Source organism: Bombyx mori, chromosome 14 (assembly GCF_030269925.1).
Source record: "Bombyx mori chromosome 14, ASM3026992v2".
Classification (NCBI taxonomy): domain Eukaryota; kingdom Metazoa; phylum Arthropoda; class Insecta; order Lepidoptera; family Bombycidae; genus Bombyx; species Bombyx mori.
This window is the reverse complement of record NC_085120.1, coordinates 334,873-348,534: the sequence shown is the minus strand read 5'-3', so window position 1 is coordinate 348,534 and position 13,662 is coordinate 334,873. Positions and strand designations below refer to the sequence as shown.

At 35.5% G+C, this 13,662-nt stretch overlaps 2 protein-coding genes across 3 annotated transcripts in view; one reads left to right on the top strand and one right to left on the bottom strand.

Annotated features, from left to right (window-relative positions):
- Positions 1-108: 108 nt before the first annotated feature.
- LOC101735881 (E3 ubiquitin ligase Rnf121) lies at positions 109-7,448 on the bottom strand. The gene is made up of 8 exons (XM_004927262.5): positions 7,252-7,448; positions 7,147-7,181; positions 6,535-6,676; positions 5,337-5,491; positions 4,027-4,255; positions 3,063-3,165; positions 2,320-2,452; positions 109-1,970 (listed from the first exon to the last, which is right to left on the bottom strand). The coding sequence occupies exons 1-8, from the start codon at positions 7,282-7,284 to the stop codon at positions 1,850-1,852; spliced, it is 951 nt and encodes a 316-aa protein (XP_004927319.1). The 5' UTR covers positions 7,285-7,448; the 3' UTR covers positions 109-1,849.
- A 1,701-nt stretch (positions 7,449-9,149) lies between these two features.
- LOC101736666 (protein cramped) overlaps positions 9,150-13,662 on the top strand; it is a 35,096-nt gene continuing 30,583 nt past the window's right edge. For both annotated transcript variants that reach the window (XM_038015311.2, XM_038015309.2), the window contains exon 1: positions 9,150-9,989. In XM_038015311.2, coding sequence (XP_037871239.1) covers positions 9,968-9,989 — 22 coding nt within the window. In that variant the 5' untranslated portion in view covers positions 9,150-9,967. The remainder of the gene's footprint in view (positions 9,990-13,662) is intronic.

Sequence of the window (13,662 nt, the reverse complement as noted above, 5' to 3'; positions counted from 1 at the left end):
AGGGCGGCGGCTTTGTTTCGGAAAATCCTAATAGCGGCTGACGTACTGCCGTGAAGCCCTCACCATCGAAACGCCCAGACCTCGTGTTGCCCAATAAAACAAAACAAATGTTCAGATTTGATTTATTCGTATGTAATATCAACAGTATCAAACCGACAACACGATTTTATATAAAAATAATATTTCTTAACTAATGTTTTAATGTTCATACAGAATGAACAGAATGAACTACTGGTTTTACAAAGGAATGGGTTAAGTCGCGCACCGGTCTCGCCCTCCCACTAAGTGGTCACTTGCGGACAACAGGCTGTGCTTCGAGAGGTGGCGGTGGACCTTTGCGCTGGGCGAGAGGGTTGTTATGCTGACGGGTCCGGCTATCGATGGCTGGATGTCTACTGGTACCGGTAAGTGCTTAACGTCAGGTAGGTCTAGGCTGGTCTGTCTACGCAAATACCAGACATAAGCGTAAGTTTCTAAACGCCAGTAGACAGGGTTGAGGCGGGTTAACGGAACGGAAGCCTGTATTGCAGTGCGTCGACTGACAGTGACGGCCGCACCGCTGTCAGTCTAGTGACGTCACAGCCCATAGAGTACAACAGAATTTGAATTTAGCCTACGAGCTATAAATGTTTAAATTATATCAAATTATATTATAAATAAGTAATAAAGATTTTATTGCAAAAAATACTGATTTCTCCCGTCGAATAATTAATTGTACTGAAATTGAAACAACATTTAAAAAAAAACGATTTCTTAACTTAACAATAAACCAGTCCGCATGATGTACACACGATACGATTTGTCGGTTACAGTTCCCGAGGTCTACAAGGTGATCTCGAGTAAGTTGGCTCGCCACGTAGTCTGTGCTCAGTGCGAGTATTTTAACGTTCTCGATTGCGTAAAAGTTAACTCAAATTTGCATGGAGTTGGAACGTTTGCTTACGTTTGCCGCTAGGGGCGCTGTTCCTTTTACACTATCGAAAACGTTACAAAACTCGCACTAAGCTAACTGATGCGCCAACATCACGCAGTCGACACACACCTACACTCTAGAGGCGGCGGTCGCACCGAACTAATCAAGAACATTCACGGACCACACATTTGAAGCGATAAGCATTTCCTACCGAATGAATTGTCGAACTATTCTATTTCAACAAATAAAGAGCTAATAGAACGAATTGTATTTGTTTAGCAAACGTCAATCGAATCTTCGACGTCGTTAAATGATGACTAGCAGATGAGCAATATGCAGGAGGTTATGGTCTGCCCCCAGTGTCGAAAGGGCAGACCACCACTACCCTGACGTGGCGGTACACAACATTTGTTCAGCAAAGCATAAAATGCATTGCTTATTAATTATTAATTAATTTTAATTTATTAATTTTGATTCGGTTTCATTTTTGTTTTTTTTTTGTTTTTGGTCATTCTGATAAATTTTAATTTTATTGTATATTTATGTCATTGTATGTGAAAATTTATGGGATTAAGTTGCCTGAAATAAACGCATTTCATTTCATTCATAAAAACTTGATATTCTTTTTAAAAAAATCCATTTCATGAATTTACATTGTCCGCACGCGCTTTGAGCAGGCGGCTCGCGGATGCTCCTATCAAATCTTGGGTGCCACTTATTTATTTATTTGTTATGTATTTGTTTATTATGAAATAACACACTACGAAATTATTATTGTAATCTGCAGTTATGTTTTTTTTTCGTGTAATCACGTTAGGACTCTCCAGCATTGCCATCTATTTTTGTTTTAGTTTTGCATACCCTGGATAAAGAAAATTTTTTTTTTTAATTCAACGACAAATCGTATCGATCAGTATTAAACATTTCTCATCGATTTCATTCAAGTCCAAACAACCAGTTGACTCCCTGCACGAGGAACATGACGAGCGGCTGCCACGCCACCAGCCAGCGGATCCAGTCCAGCAGCTGGCCGTACATGATGTGCGGACGGTCCCAACTGGACTTCGTTAAGGATATTGTGAGTTAGCATCAGTCTTCGAATTATTATTACGTCACATTGCCAGCGATCACCTTGGCCGCGTGCGACGCCGTTGAGCGAGGGTACCTGGAGGGCCACACTGTCCCGAGCTTTGAACACGTTCTTCTTCAAACTAGGTTTGAAAAAAGTGCTTGGAGTCCTGAGGTTCCGCCCGGTTTGTCTGTCAGGCGGCGGCGATCACTGATCACTGATACAAGTGGTTACCGGCCTCACGACGCCCCGCCACTGGGTCCGGTGAAGTCATAACGTTGGTTTCCATTACAACAAATAGACGTCGCTGAGCGTCTGATATTTGTACAAAGGATACGGGTTCGTGAACATCAGCTTGAGGTCCACCTTCTCTTTGCAATACGGACACGTCTGCTTCTTGCCGACTATGCACCAGCCCCGGATGCAGAACTCGTGGAAGACATGTCCGCACGGCAGCTTGTATGTGTTTTCTGCGAGTTCAGACAAGACGGAAACGTTTAATGTGCTTGATTTCGCCAATACAGCCGCCGCGTCCTGATGGTGGGTGGTGGCATTTTGAGCATTTATTACCAAGAATATACCTATATAAAATATATTAGACGAACCGTGAGATGATTTCGAAAAAGCGAGGTGTCCGACCGGCTTCATGACTAACCTTTAACTATGTTGATAGTTTGAAAGCTACCGTTCACGCAATAAATTTGTCTGTGTGTTGCATGTCGCGTGACGGTCGGCCGCGGAGTAGGGATAAAATGAAAGGCGCCCGTCAGAGCAGCCCAGGCCAATATGGCGGCGCCTATAGTTCGCAGCAGCTGACCGCGTAGTGTATAGACCAGTTCATCAGTATCAGTACAGATCATTTGTGCCAGTGCTCCACGCTATTTTGTTTGTTCTTTATCAGTGTTTAATGTAAATGTTGTTTGTCAGAGTTAAATGTCTATAATGTGAAAAAAAAGTTTCACTTTTACCGTGGTTTCATAAAACCACACAATCCTTTTTTTTATAGACTTAACGTTCTCGTATTCTGTCAGCGATAGACTCCTAGACGGAGTTAGTGTGTCACATAAACATTGTGTGTACCCAGCACGCCCTCCTCGTGCACCGGCACCAACAGCGCGGCCCCGCACACGGCGCACACGTCGCTCTCCAGCTGCCGAGTCGGTATGCCCTCCTTCGTGTAGTACTAAAATATTATTATTCATTTAATACACATATCAAAGTTTCAAGAACGAGCTAAGAGAAGAGCTGAGAGAGAAGCTGAGAAGTGCGCGTTTGGGATGGTATCGATGTGTGATGAGACGAAATGAATAAGGATGGTAAGAGAATGTTAACTATAAATGTGGAAGGGTATAGAGGAAGAGGTAGACCTAAGAAGATATGGATGGATTGCGTGAAAGCCGATATGGGTAAGAGGGGAGTGAGCGAAGAAATGGTATATGATAAAAGAGTATGGAAGAAGAAAACATGTTGCGCCGACCGCAGGTGACTGGGAGAAGGGCAGGATAATGATGATGATGATCAAAGTTTCAAGATTTAGTATTTTTTTCAAGAATAGACTTAATGTATAATATTATTTTTTCCTTATCGCAAATGAGCGTGTGGCCAAGTCTTGACAGGCTAAAGGACGATTATAGTTACAAAAGATGATAAGCAGATCTTTGAAATATTCAGATATCAGTAACAAATTAATATTATCAGTTATCTGCACTAAAGCTTCTTAAGCTGTATCTTGTTAAACAATAAATTATTTAACTGGTAACCCTTCGTGTGCTGTGAAGCAATGTGTATATGTGTATTTTAAATATTACAGTATTTGGAATCATGGGATCACAGTCCTCATGTTGTTTTATAGATATTGAAATTACCACTTGGAGTTTATTGATATCACAAGATATATAAAACTGCCCTTGACCAAGCACAAAAACTCAATTTTATTGTTATGGGTAGAATACTGATCATTCGTACATAGCAGAGACCTTCACTCAAGCACCAGGTCAATTGCAATCATCAAACATCAAAAATAATATAAATATCAATCACTCACCCCGATGGATGCTGCCATTTGATCGGTGCAATATTCAGCAACATCCCTCCCTAGTACTCCGAAGTACAAGCCGTTAAACAAAAATAATATAGCTATGTCCATCCAGACTTGGGGCTTCTGTCCGAACATCAAGTTGACGCCGAGCATTGTAAGCATCATCAGTATGTAACCAAACACACCAACAAAACAGCAAACTTTATATATTAAATAAAACCATTTGTACACTAATCTGAAAAGAAGTATGCTGTTATTTCCAAGGGATTTGCATCTCTGCATACATATGGGGCAGATATGCAACTGCTCATTAGATGTGACTGTGCCAACTACATTTAATGATTTAATAAGCTTACATACGTCTACCATCATTTCCACTATCGAAATTTTTGCGTAGGTAATTTTTAAAGGTATTGCGAATTTGTAGTTTGTCAGTGCATCACTGTGTAAAAAAATGAAAGGCTAAGATTTTCAAAATGACTATGACAAGCCTTCACCAAATATTCAGAAGAGCCATTATAAGAAAATTAGAGGGATAAGGTTAAAGATTCATTTATATAATGATAACCTACTATGAGTGATTGGAATCCTCCAAATAGCCTTGCTAAACATCTAATGGACCACAACCAAGTGACCAACAAAAGACTTAGAAACAGAGTCCCACAAAATCTATTATTGATTGACATGTCAACGGACATTGTGCATACCCTTATGAATATTTTTCACAATACCCCAGATGCCTTGATCACAATTCTTCAAAAGTAATTTAAAAAAATGGTAACGATTGCCGTAGCGTTTTTTTATTGCATAAATGGGTGGACAAGCTCACAGCCCGCATGGTGTTAAGTGGTTACCTGAGCCCATAGGTATCTATAAGTTAATGCCACCCCGCACCTCGAGATATGAGTTCTAAAGTCTAGTATAGTTACAACGGCTGCCCCACCCTTCAAACCGAAACGCATTACTGCTTTGCAGCAGAAATAGGCAGGGCGGTGGTACCTACCTGTGATATTATAAATTGAGAAGTTTGTCTGTATGCTTTGAAACAAACCAATTAGTTGGTGTTATTTTTTTAGAGTTATTGTTTTAGATCAGGGAAGTGAGGATATGGACTACTTTTTATCTGGATAAAACCTCTCATTCTCATGAGAAATCACAGACACTTTTCCTTGACCAAGTGGGAGAAGCTGCAGGTAATAGCTGGTATTATAACAAATATGAAACAGAAAATTACATTTTTATTGAAGAGCAAATATACTTGGAAACTTCTGAGGCACTCAAGCTACTACTTTGGGTACCCACCAAACAAAACTCACCTAGGCGTAGTAGCAGACATTGGCTTAATTGAACTTTTTCTAATGACTAGAGCTGTAAGGAGTGTGAATACACTCCAAATTGAAACAAATCTCCACCAACCGTTTTTAAAGCTTATCATGACTGGGATGGACCACATGGCGATCATTGTGAAGAACTGTAACAGGGAAAAGGAGAATAAATGAAGACTGAATGAAACATACACTTTTTGTCATCTTTTAGGACTTGCTTGTTCACATATTATAATTATTTCTTTTACCCTTAAAAATATTATGTTTTAACAAAACTTTAATGTTTCAATGGTATATTTTACTGGTGGTAGGACCTCTTGTGAGTCCGCGCGGGCGGGTACCACCGCCCTGCCTATTTCTGCTGCAAAGCAGTAATGCGTTTCGGTTTGAAGGGTGGGGCAGCCGTTGTAACTATACTAGACTTTAGAACTCATATCTCAAGGTGGGTGGCGCATTTACGTTGTGGATGTCTATGGGCTCCAGTAACCACTTAACACCAGGTGGGCTGTGAGCTCGTCCACCCATCTAAGCAATAAAAAAATAAAAAAAATTTAGTGAGTTAAAATTTAACTCAGTTCGTGTTGTGAGCAGGTTTTTTTAAAATGACTTTTAGAATGAAAATTTGTAGTTATCATAATTGAAAGTTTTTTAGAACATACTGTAAGACATAAGTAATTAAATAGTGATTTAGATTGTTAATAATAGAAAGTTAAACATTTCTGTCTGTTAAGTTTTCACACTCAAATCTACTAAATTTAATTGATTTTTATGAAATTCAGTATGGAAATAGTTTAAACCCTGGGAATAATATATAGTACCTTTCATTTCACTGCTGTGCACCAGTCTACACACTCAGTATATGAAGAGAGGTTTGTGCTGACAAATCAGTAGGGAAAAAGCTAGTCATTGATAGAAAGGTATATCCAGATAAAACTATTACCTCCACATGCTCCATTCTAGGCTTTACAGTACTCCTATGTTCTCTACCAAACACTACTCAATTCGGTGTGTTTTGAGTCTGCAAGGTTTCTTGCTAGCATATTATCTATGTATTTATTGAGGATTCTCAGCCTTGAAGGGCAGGAATTCTACCAATCACAATCCTAATGTACTGAGAAGAATGGGTTTATGTGTTTTAAAAATAAACTATAAATACAGGTTTTTTAAAAGATTTGGTACAAACACTCACAGCATATGACCTATAATGTCGTTTCTTCCATTGGACAATGACAACTTGTGAAATTACAAGTGCTCCTATTAATATTAAGACCATAGTTGTATGCATTGATTCATGGCCTTTGTGGAGTTCATGCAATTTCTGGTGATCATATCTGTGGATCAAATGTTAAGTTTAAGCCCTTTTATTGAAAATTGTTTTTAAAGTCAGCAATGGAAGATACAAGCAAAATTTATGAACATCTACAACAGTTTTACTGTCCAATACTTTTGTAGAAATAAGTAAATATATATAAAAAAGATGTAGATCATAAATAATGAATTCTATAATTTGATAATTACTAACAATAAATTTTAACTGTGCTATAATCCATAAAAAAAATGTATACTATTTTTAAATGTAATACATACATACTGAATTTTTAATTAAAGTTGTGTGATAATTCAATTTATATAGATTGCTATGATGTTTGATTCATTGTTGTATATATATTGACACTTGTATGTATCTTGGTGTAAGTAAGGAAATAATTAAAGTTAAATATTTTATTTCCATTCATTTGCATAGTTATAGCAGTTCCTTTTATTGGGTGCTTAGTGCTTAATCTATAAACACTTTGCTTACCTCAATCTCTCCTCAGACGTCAGCTCCTGGTATGTCTGAACAAGAAAATTTTGCTTTAATTCGAAAATAAAAAAGGAATTGATAACCAAAAATTAAATATGTTACCTTGTTAGGATCCACCGGTCGGTGAAGGTCCATGTTTGTTACTTAAATATGATTCTTAACACTAAATGAACTTAGGTTGTACAATTACATTAATTTAATTAATATTTAGATTAAAATCCAACACGACAAATACTAAATATTACAAAATATATGTCTATACTAGACGAATAGAATACATAAATATATTAAGTGTATAATCTATGACATACCATGACATGGGGTAAATTGGGATCCTGGGGTAAATTGGGACAAACCTGCGGAAGATTCTCAAAGTACCTGTAGCACGGAATCTATCTAATTTTGTTTATGTTAATATTTATCAATGTATAGAAGAAAAACCAAGTTAACTATGGAAGTACTACATATGAGTTAAGTTGGTCCCAAAAATTCGTCAAATTAAATTGAAAATAGTGGTCGAAAAGTGCATTTTAAAACAGCTTAAAAAACTTTTAAAAAAAGTAATATTATCGTTGTTTTTTCAATAAGATCACAGTTTATATAAGTTTTTAATACACCTGGAAATACCACAACAAACGGTAAGTTGCAATATTCTTATTTTAAATACAATATTTCGACAAAATAAAAAATTTATATTTTTTCCTTTCTTTTTGGGGAAAATTGGGACGTTTGTAGGATAATTTGGAACGAGACTGGAAAAATTAGGGACGAGAAAACACAAAATTGGAACGCCAAAAGACAAAATAGGGATGGCTTGTTAGGGTTGTCACTGATATCTTATAATAGATTTTTTAGCCTATACTATCACTTAATTGCGTGATGTAAAGAAGGTTAATGTGTTTATCAGTTAGTTTATGTAAGTATTATAGGTAAAAGAAAAGTATATATATAATTACTTTTTTTTGCGACATTTACCTTGTAATATCTGCCCGGTCGTATGTTCTTTATAGCAATAAAAAAAATTAAAAGTTAAAAGAACTCAAGCGAATCAAAACTTTTGTGGTTTCATAATCTATTCACGCGTCGAATCATGATTTTGTTAACATTCACAACGAACACACACAAATAAAAACAGGCCTCAGATTTTAAATGTAACATTAATTAAATATCCGAGATATCCAATTATGAGTGAGTGAATTAATTGAGTTTAGTTATTTAGCTTAGAAAGAATTTCTTTTATTTTTGTTATTATTGGCAGTAATCAGATAAAGCTGTTTTTTTATCTTATTCACCTGATATCTTACTCTTGCTCAAAGATCATTTTGAAAATGTTGATTAAATAAAATTGTATTAATGCATTTCCAGTCCTTTTGTTTTCTATTTTTTATTCTATTTTATGATTTTGTTTCAGAGTTGTGATTTTTAAGGAAATTAAATAATAATTTTCTAAAATACAACTTGCACATACTTTTTTTGATCATTGTATTGTTGATTATCATTCACGTCACATCGCTTCGGAATAGAAACCAGCTTAATTTACACTATGTTGTGTATTGTGCTTAAATTATGGATTGTATTCATCATTTCGGTCCATATCAATAATTATATGGCACCTACCTATATATCGCAGTACTGCGAGCCGACAACCCTTACAAATATCCCAATTTAACCCTTAACCGTGTCAATTTACCCCGGACGCTGGGTAAATTGGGACGGCCATTATTTTACCGATTATTTCTTTAAAATGAATAATTAAAATAATGTAACGGTTTTTATCACCTAGGTACGTTCAAGACTCAACTTATTTCTTTGGTTGAGCAGTGACTATTTAATTGGAACTATTTTAAAATTCAATCTGAAGGTCGATTTTGTCCCTATTTACCCCATTGTACGGTAAATCATATGTATAGTACATATATGTAGGATTCATACGTTTATTTAATAGAGTATTATCTATGCTATTAAATGACTGTATGCCATATTCGACTTTTTGGCGGGAACGCGAGGAGTGAAGTTGTGTGATTTGTTTTATTTGGTCTATTTAGTGTTTCTTCGGGCTTAAATGTGTAATAATGGTGGTTTATTAACTGTTTAATATCTGTGAAAGTGCACAAATGTGGGAAAATGAAACAATATCGCTGGACGTAGCTTCTCGGGCTCCTCCAAAAAGTCCACTGAAAAAATCTTAGTAAACGACCACCATTTTACTGAGATTATATTTCATCCCATTTCATTTCATTTAATTTCATCCCAGTTGATTAATGTTTTAAATTAATTATCTTCATTTCATTTCACTCCATAATATCATTTTTCATAAAAATATGAATATAAATTAAAATAAGACATGACTTAAAGGTATCAGTTACCAGGTCGTAAAATCCCTTTAAAAAAGTATGCCTTATTTTCTTTATAGCAACTGCGGTCGCTCGGAGCTCGAGCTATTTGCTTAGCGGTAGGCAGCGGCTTGGCTCTGCTCCTGGCATTGCTGAAGTCCATGGGCGACAGTAACCACTTACCATTAGGTGGGCCGTACGCTCGTCTGCCTACAAAGGCAACAAAAATTTTTTGGGCCGTTTGGTATAATAGTTCCTGGCATTGGAAAACTCACTATGTCATATGTCAAAGTCAAGATTCAACCATGTCAAACTCGCAGTGATAAATTCGCAGAAGATAAAACTGCCTTTTTAAAATTAATGCATAATGTTTTTTCTAAGATATTCAACATTCTTTAAGAAGTGAAAATATGTTATTTATCGCACGATATTGACTTGCTTTCATTCAAAGCTTTAAATAAATTATTGCCTTTAAAACGCCTCCAATGTCAACAATGCCGAATAAAGGTTTGTATTCAAAAAATCTAAGCAGCTTCGCATTCTGTATGATACACTTATTTATTTAATATCCCTAGTCTTATGCCCGTTTTCACCGACAAGTTCCCAAAGTGGTCCTACGTAGGAAACACTTTAGACAGGAGATTACCTAAATCAACCACCTACCTAAATTCATTTTCACCATGCTTTGTGCCAAGTTTTAAGGAGTTTCTTAGTTAGGTGACGTTTTAATGTTTTGATTTGAGTGCTGTTTTATCGATAAAAATATGTGATCCGCGTTTACCTTTAAAATATCCATCAAATAAAAGAATAATAAATATTAATGACAATAAATCATAATTATACGTCTCTGGTATATAATTTATTTAAAAAAAACCCAATCTGTTATATAAATATGAAATTGAATAACGCACTTTAGTCGTGAATGTCAATAATTCAATTTTCAGTTTAAATTAAAAAGTTAATGTCAAACTAAAAACTTCAAACAAAAGTGACCAAAATAAATTTGTGAATTTAATTCATTGAAATTGCTGAAAGTATCGGCAGATTGCCGGCATATCTGGCAAATAATAATAATAAATTCGTTATTCTTTATTATCATTTTGAAACCAAATTATGGCGGAGAAAAGAAAACGTGGCCAAAACTTTACGGCCGAAGAAAAAGATAAACTTGTGAAGTTATTGGCTTCCAACAAAGAAATTATATTAAATAAAAAAAAACAGATGGCTGTACCAATGAGGCCAAAAATAGGGCCTGGTTAAATGTGACCGACGAATTTAATGCGTCTACGACTGTTTACAGGTAAATAAATAAAAATTTTCAACAAAGTTTTTGTATTTAATGATATAACGCTATAATCAGAATACTAAAAAAACCGTATCGTATTAATAACTACGAATATAAAAGTTGAAATAATAAAAATAATTTCAGGACTAAGGAATCATTGATGAAAGTGTGGGATAAACTAAAAACTGAGAGCAAATTATACTATCAATCCGCTAAGCTGAGCGTAACTAAAACTGGTGGTGGTCCTGGAGAAGTGAAAATTGATCCTATTCTGGAGCAAGTCTACAGTACACTTCTCGGCCGAGTTTGCACAGGCATAATAGGTGTACATGACTGTACTGCTAATGTTTTGAATGTGGTTGAAAATGAATCACCAATAAAAGAGAGATGTGCACAGAAAATACTGCGACAGTAGAGGAGTTTGTTGCAGAAAAGAAAATCAAATTCCAGTTGAAGTATGAATCATTAATAATTTTTTTGTGCCTTCATCACCAAATGTTCTGTAAAATTCTAAGTATGAATAATAGTAAGACCTACTATTATTGTTCCAGAATTATAGTACAAATAATACACCACTATGGTCAAGGAGACGACCACGATTATCACTCAGTAATGAGAGGACAGGGGCTATGTCCTCGCTTTGTACAAGTTTTCAAAATGTGAACAAAAAGAAAGAGGATATAGAAGACATAAAAAGACAACTTCTTCAGGAAGAATTAGATTAAAAAAGAAAGTTTTACAAGTACTCATTAGAGGCAGCAGCAAAGGAAGTCGAAATTAAGAATGAAGTCTTACATCAATAATTAAAATGTAATTTAAAATAATAATTTATTTTTACTTAACTAAAGATTACAGGTAAATGAGTAATAAAAAAAAACCTGACTGCAAATATTAACTTTCTTTTCTTTCAGTTGGTATTAAAATAGTAGCAAGAGCTATAATGAACATTAATTTGGAATTGGCTATTTATTAGTTTTTATTTTATACCCATAGAGCTATAATTAAAATTTACTCAAACACTCGTTCACTCCAAAAACCTTACTTTTCATTTTTAGGGTAAAAAAATATTTTTCTAATAAAAATAGCACAGTTTCTTTTGATAGCCTATACCTAAAGACAAAGTCTTTGTCATCGTATTTTCCGAAATCTTCAGTTCTCTGACGATACAAGCGTGGCCTTTTAAGTACAGAATGACTAGAAACTAACTGTAAAGACTCAACTGCTTCCAAATTTTCTAAAAATAGAGTTAAATCATCATCCATTGTAAAAATGGTTTTCAAACCTTTTGAATGTTATGTATTGAAATAGATGACAGTAGACATAAAACTGTCTTCTAGTGTTAGGAGACAGTTAAGGAACGAAAAATCGGGTTCCTAAATTTAGGGAGCCTTTTAAGAACTTAGGAGATACCTAAAGGTTGGTGAAAACGAATTTTTAATAAGGGGCTCCTTAAATACAGTTAAGGGATCCCTAAATGTCGGTGAAAATGGCCATAAGACCCTAGTCGTAGACCTCGGTCTTGTGTTGTAATCGATGAACTTGTATGATTTTTATTACAACTGTAAGTACAATCGGTTGAGGTGTAAATAAATATATCGAAATTGTTAAAATATTTGTATAGTATTTTTGGTAATGTATATGTACTCAAGTATCATATTTTAAACAAAACTGTGCATTACATTTTCATGCATGTGCTGTAGTGGCCAGGACCTTCGAGAAATGACGCTTGTTGTTTGATTGTATAATAACCGGCAAACTTCTTGAGCATTTGTTGACGTAGTGGGGGTAAGTTTGCGCATGGTACACTCACGTGCAAAAACATTACTTACTCTGCGTCATAATGCTATTAAATTATTAAAATCAACATATGTATTTATTTATATATTTATTAGAACATCAACAAAACATATAGGTTAATAATTGTAATAATTTAATCTTGGGGTAAAATAGATATTCCTTCTATTAAGTCAAAACTAGAGCTGTTGCCAGGTCTTGGTTCAGTTAAAGCGAAGCTGGTATTTGTAATTTTTTTTTCGTTATCATAATCTTGACCATCATCATCATCACTGTTTTCATCACCCGAGTCGCTATCATCGTGATGAGTCGACATAGGGCTCATCGGCGTAGTTTACAACTCGGTCGATTCGGTCTTCTTTTTTGTCTATAATTAATTATTTTTTGAAGATATTCGATTCGTAGTAATCGAATGTTACTTTTTTCATTTACCAGCTTCCGATTATTTTCTGTTCTTTTTTTCCATCTGAAGCCTAGCTCTTTCATAATTCGTCGTAAGCTTCATTCCGAGCCATTAAAATTTATATCTTCTTTAAATTTTTCGAAGCCTTTCTACGGTACGGAGTTTCGCTGCTTGTTATGTAGTTATTATGATTACATCTTTTTATTACAGATTGAACGAAACTATCCATTCCGGTAACTTTCTTCTTCCCTGATCTTTTCTTACCCGGAGTCCGAAACACGGCGAGCAAGCCAGAGCCTTTAGCTTCGTTAATAATGCACCTAACAGTGCTCACTGATGTTTTTGTTGCTTCCGAAGTCTGTTTTAATTTTTCCATATCATTCTTCCCCTGTTTTATAATGAAGCAATATACGTCGTACACAAATTTTCTACCCTTTCTTTTAAGTACTACACCAGTTTGTCACGGCATAGTGTATGTTTTATAAAAAATCAACAAACACTCAACAAATAGCAATGGCAACAAAGTCCACAAGCAATTATAACAAATAACTTAACGATTAATAACGATAGACTTTCCACTGTACGCAAGCGTACTTTTGGGAGCAAGCGGAATGAAGGCGCGGTGCGGGACGCAAGGTTCCACTGATCTACCAATAACGCGCTCGATACGATTTCCCCTGCCGTCGCGCCTCACCCTC